General features: G+C 35.6%; 1 protein-coding gene across 1 annotated transcript; it reads right to left on the minus strand.

Annotated features, from left to right (window-relative positions):
- LOC109832410 (probable CCR4-associated factor 1 homolog 11) lies at positions 3,996-5,509 on the minus strand. The gene has a single exon (XM_020399785.1). The coding sequence runs from the start codon at positions 5,363-5,365 to the stop codon at positions 4,346-4,348; it is 1,020 nt and encodes a 339-aa protein (XP_020255374.1). The 5' UTR covers positions 5,366-5,509; the 3' UTR covers positions 3,996-4,345.

Consider the following 6,393-nt stretch of genomic DNA (forward strand, 5'->3'; position numbering starts at 1 on the left):
AAAGTTTTTTTTATATAAAACTAGTGAACCAAACACCCCATAGGGGCTATTGGTTGGTCCAAAAAACACAGAAAAAGGCCCCTAGAAAACTTAAAGTGGCTATTTTCTACATTTTCCTTCACATTTATGTGTTTGGTTTGCAAAAAAATAAAAAAGAAAGTGAAGGAAAGTGAAGGTGCCACATACGATTTTTTCCCACAAAATTTTCTTGGGCTGTGAGGTCGATTATGGGAGAAAAGATCAAATTTCTCTCTCCGTACTCCCAAAGCCGCTAAGGTTCTCGTCGAAATTATCTTTTTTCGGCAGCAACTAAATCTGGTCATCTCCTCCGCCTTCCTCCCTTCTTGTTTTCCTCCTCCGCCTTCTTCCCGCTGTGCAAAGGCTGGTGTAGTGACCTCCCCTTCCCTCCCACGGTGCAAAGCCTAGCGATGACACAACTTTATCTTCCAATTAAGGGTTCGACTGTTATTTAAAGGTAATTTATTTAACTTTTTTTTAGGTTACTAGATCTTTGATAAATTGGTCATTTTAGGGGGTTGGTCTTGGGATTTCAATTGATGAATTTTATTGTTGTTAAAAAAAATTAATTCCTAACCCATGAATTTCAGTTTATACACTACATTTTATTGTTGATTTAGATGAGCCTATGGGAGTTTGTTTTAATTACAAAAGGTAGTAATTTTCTTGTATATAATGTGAAAAATATCTCAAACTTTTTTAAATGATATTGTGGAGAATTTGTAAAGCTATGAATCGAACTCACAAGGATTTTCATGATGGTCGAGAGGTGATGGTTCAACAAAGTTAACTGAGATGACAAGGATCTTGTAGGAATAATGGTGAGGCTGATCCTTCACAAAATGTGAGTGGTACATCTCAAACACACATGCGCGCGCGCACACACACACACACACACAAAACCAGACAATGAACTCATGACTCAACTTCCTGAAGGACGACGATGATCTTCATGGATGACTGGAGCGTGACAAAGGAGACTGAGATGATTTCTAGGTTATGTGCTCTCTCTTACTTGTCATTGAGCGGTGGGAAAAATCTTGTGGATTGATTACAATTTAGAGCTATATTTGTTGTTTCATATATCGTAGAAGAGATTATGTAGGTTTGGCTAGTAAACTATCGTTCTTGGCTTAGATATTAGAGTTGATGATGATGAGATGACATTAGAACACCTGACTCCTATGATTGTGATGATATGTACTTTTTTGATACTATAACTTTTTGATTTTGTTTATTTTGTTTCGCTCATGTATTTATTTGAAATTTCTACTGATTTGTGTGTTTGTGATTATATTGAATGCTTTGAGAACTCATGTATCTATCAGGATGGGATTTGTGATATGGAATTTCAATTTGATATTTTATGATGTGACTCTGGTCGCCTTAGTTCAGACAGAGGGTTATGAGAACAATGAGACAGGACCAAAAGCAAAAAAGGTATCGGCATGAGATTATTCTTTTTCGCCCTTAAGTGATGCCTTTTTCATTTATTACTATTTTCTATGTGTTGACATCGTTGCCATTGAGAGTGAAATTAGCAAACAATGTGATAGACTTCCAAGAGGAGAGTATGCTTCAAAAGCACTTGGCCACAGCTTCACTGCATTTGCTCGAGATATAGTTGAGGTTGGTCAATGAAATATACATTTTCTGCTCAATACTGTAAGATGCTTATTGTTTGGGATAAGTTGAACTTTATCTACTTGTTCATTTTAGGCTGTCTCATTCTAAGAAGATGTATTTAGGATTGTGATAAGGAATTGCTAACGTATTTGTTTTGCTCTTGAATTTTGTATAGCAAATATTGCTCGTTCTTTTTTAGGTTGTCTCAAATGGTGGGTATTCTCACCCCACTTATGTTTGACAAATATTTCGTCCTATTTTGAGTGGTAAGCACAATAGCACATCATTGTGACCACACCATCGTTTCTTCTATTTTTTGGTTTGAACCAAACACTAGAAAATGAGGGAATCAAGTAATGCATAAACTACTTTCTTGTTTTTTAAATTTGAACCAAACTAAAGAAAGTGATAGAAAATAATTATTCCCCATGTTTCTTTACAAAACAAATACAAAAAAACACTCTTCCAAGAAAGTGAGTGAAACACCAAAATGTAAAAGAAAGTGAGTTTTGAAAAGTGAAGGAAAGTAACCAAACAACCCCTCACTCCGCCTCAACAAGCGGAATAGTAAACCCATCAAAATGATGGATTTTGACGGGTTAAAGGCTTATCAACCACTTATCAGGGGTTTGTTAACCTCTTATCACCAAAATGGTGTTTGGTAGGCTAAGGAGGGATTAGCTCCCTTTAACTCCTCACTTAACCCTTTGCCAAATGTGGTCCAAGAGTTTAGAAATTCACTAAATGGGAATAACAATGTAAAGAGAGATTGGTGGTTTACCATTAGCCTTAAAATCAAAAGATTGTCATGTGGTCTTTCTTAATTTTTCTAAATCTTAAATTTCACTAAACCTCCAATAAGTTCAATCGCTTGATACTAAGCCCCAATTTTTTTTGAAACCCCAGCTAAATTTGAAAATTTTAGAAAACCTCCAACATATTTTGATGTTTTGCAGTTAACCCACATAATGATGTCACCCCATAATTGTACACCGATGAACATTATCCTTCAAGCCAATATATGTGTGCTTCTCAACACATTCTTATATGTAGATTAACCCATAAAATTATAAATATTTTTTTTAAAAATATAAAAATTATAAACAAACCTATATGAATATGAAATTACAAATGACTCCCACAAAAAACTTAATAATTACAAACAAGCCCGTAAGGAATCTAAAATTCACAAATAGCGCCCTTTGAAATTAAAAATTGTAGACAACTCCCTGCAAATTTATAAATTGCAAATAAATTCTTGAAAAAAATGAAAATTACAAAAAAGCCCTTAAAGTTCTAAAATTTATAAACAACCTAAAAATTCTAAAACTGCAAAAAGCCCTCTGAAAAATCTAAAATTTGCAAGCATATCCTAAAATTCCAAAATTACAACAAACCATCCAAAAGATTGAATATTATAAATAGCTTCCTATAGAATTGAAAATTATAAACAAACATTATTGGAGGTATTTTGCAAAATTTATTGAATGTTAAGTAATAAAAGTAAAAATATTTTAGTACAGTTCAATTTTTAGAAGCATGATGGGCATATAGAAAACTCAGAAAACAGAGAAATCAATTATATAAATCAAAGTAACAACATCCTCCCATGCGAGCACATGCATGATGCTTGTTAATCAATGATTATGATTCATTCTACTTTTAACGCTTATCATATCCCAGAAATCTTATCCATTCCTATTTTGTATTGAAAAGAAATAATCACAAATATCTATAAAATAATGGACAATTGAGATCAATGTATTCGTCCACTACTTTGTGGTAGTGAAGAGGATCCAAATCTGAGAAGCGTTATATTACTATGAGACCTCTGTTATGGATACCGTAAAAAATACGATATAAATACCAGTACCCTAGTTAAGTTGGTTTCTTGTTTGTGATAATGAGTAATTTCTTTTAGCTAAACCATGGATAAACAGGGCAAGGTCGATCAGAAGACAATACGAATAACAAAATGAAAATTACAAAAAAGCCCTTAAAGTTCTAAAATTTATAAACAACCTAAAAATTCTAAAATTATTTTAGATTTTTATAAATACCAGTACCCTAGTTAAGTTGGTTTCTTGTTTGGTATAATGAGTAATTTCTTTTAGCTAAACTAAAAAATACGATATAAATACCAGTACCCTAGTTAAGTTGGTTTCTTGTTTGTGATAATGAGTAATTTCTTTTAGCTAAACCATGGATAAACAGGGCAAGGTCGATCAGAAGACAATACGAATAAAAAGGCAACAGATGAATGGAAAACAAAGCTTATATTACTATAGCATTCGCAGCACAAATTCACTCTTCCCCAAATAACATCAAAATGCTTGCATACACTGAAAGAAAAAAAATGATCATATAGATAGATTATTACAGTAGATCGAACATAATGAAAAGGCTCTCGAACTTAACAGGTAAATACAGAATGGCAAGACATTGAAATATTCTCCAACGCTTAGCTAATATCTTTTGGCTAGTAGTTTAGATATCTCATAGCAAGTGTGACCACGTACAGAATCAAAAGAAACCCAAAACCGATCGAACATCTCTGCTGCCTGTAAAATGAACTTATTGACAAGTGCAAACAAACAACCCAACTGATTACTAACGAAACAAGAAAACTTGAGAAACTCAAAATTGGCTTGGATTGCAAACTTTATGCTAGAAAAATCCAACCAAGTACATCCAACAACTTTCATTGCGGCGGAGCATAAAAAAAAGGCCCTGGAGCTAGCCAGTAACCATAAGGTGGAGGGCAATAGCCTACGGCTACTGGAGGATAACCATGCGGGGGCATAGAACTTGGACTCGGAAGCATAGCATAGCCAAACGGCACAGAACTTGGACCCCTAGAAACCCTGACAGGAGCCACACGATCATACGACGTCGTCGCAACATTCACGGACTCGTCTCTCGCATGCTCTTCCAACTCGTATAATGCCCCAGCATGCGCTTCTTCGTTGAAATCGGCAAACCTTTTCTTCATCTCCCAGAAAACCATCGCCGTCAGCAGACTATCACGACCGGCCTGACGAGAGGTCCCTTTCCAGTTGATCTCAAGCATCCTCGACAGCTTCAACAAGCCTGCTTCGGCGAAACGCGCATCACATTCTTTCGCCATGTATTTCACATCATAAACCATCGCCCCAAATAGTTCCCGCACAAGGCCCAAGAAACCGTTCAGCGTCTCCGGCAGAGGCATCTTGTAGACGATCTTTATCAGGTACGCGAGGTCGTATAAACCGTGGAAAGTGACCCACCTCAGCCCTTCGCATCCTCTTATTAGTTTCTCCGTCAGCCCTTTCGAGAGAACGGCCGCACTCACCCCATCCTTGCCGTTCTTACAGAAATCAATGCCGTTCCTTTTCAGGAACTCGATGGAGTCCTTCGAACAGTTGTCTACTTCAGGATCGAAATCTTTCAAGTTGAATTGCCAGGTGAAAAAGCGCTTGCTGTCGGACAGCGTGATCCCTACCTGCACCAACTTCATCCTGTCGACGTTGTACTTGAGAGCGCTGTATGTGTCTTCTCTCGGGGCACGGTGAGGAGCCGGCTTAAGGAAGCCCGGGAACTCCGTGTCGACGAAGACGAAGTTGCACGACCTGCGGAGCTCTGATATGAGGTTGAGTTCTTCGTGCAGATTGTGGCGCCACACTTCTTGAAGAATCATGGCTTCCTTATCTCTGACATGCTGCAGGTTGAGTTCTTTTATCATGGCTTCTTTGTCCCGCCCTTTGTTTTTTCTTTTTCCTGGGCTTTTGGATTTTTCGGAGTTGGGAGATGAAGATTGTTGGTCTATATATAGGATAATTCCTATATATATATATAGTTTGAAGATCTGTTGCTCTCGTACTAATTATAGTCGAAATAGAAGTCCACCTTATTTATTAATTTGAATTTCAGTCGGAATAGAAGAAGTCGACCTTATCTGTTAATTTGAATTTCATATATCTGTTTATTTGGTAGATAATATGTGCTATTTAGATTAGGATAATAAATTTAAAATATGGGAGGTCTAAGCGACTGCCCATCTCAACTTGCTGTGTCCCCTTTTCCCGATTCAAATATGTATCTATTATCATCATAGAGAAAGATGTGTATCTCTACCTTGTTGTTCCTGTCATTTAAAAGCTTGCAGGGAAATTATCTTTGGATAAATTTCACTCAACCCCTCAAATTTTGGGGTGTCCCACTTAATCCCCCTGAATATTGAAGTTTTTACAACATTACACCATGCATGTCGGTATTATCTAAAGATTAAAAATAACTAAAATGAAAAATAAATAAACGTTTAGGTTTAATAAACTTAGGAGTATTTTCATTCTTCGTTGTCACAAGCTTGACATGTGACTTTTTACAAGTTTACGGTGTTACTTTGAGGGATTGTATGAAATTCACCCTTTGTCATTCTTTAACAATGACAAATTAAATCAGAATAAATGAAGGCTTAATTGCATTATATCATATAGTTTTCCCTCCTTTACACTTATATGCCCTCAATTAATTTTAATATGTTTTTGCACTTAAGTACACTAAGTTCTAAAAGAAAAATTTTCTCTCCGAAAATTCTCATGTATGTCCACTTGCCAATGTTGGAACATTTTTAACTCTTAATATTATTTAAATTTACTATTAAATGTATCAACTATATTTTAAAATAGAATTAGAGTGAGTCTAAAATAAAATTACAATAATTTTAACATTACATTTAGCAAAAATTAAGGGTTAAAAAGTTCTAAAATT

This window comes from Asparagus officinalis, chromosome 3 (assembly GCF_001876935.1).
Source record: "Asparagus officinalis chromosome 3, Aspof.V1, whole genome shotgun sequence".
NCBI lineage: Eukaryota > Viridiplantae > Streptophyta > Magnoliopsida > Asparagales > Asparagaceae > Asparagus > Asparagus officinalis.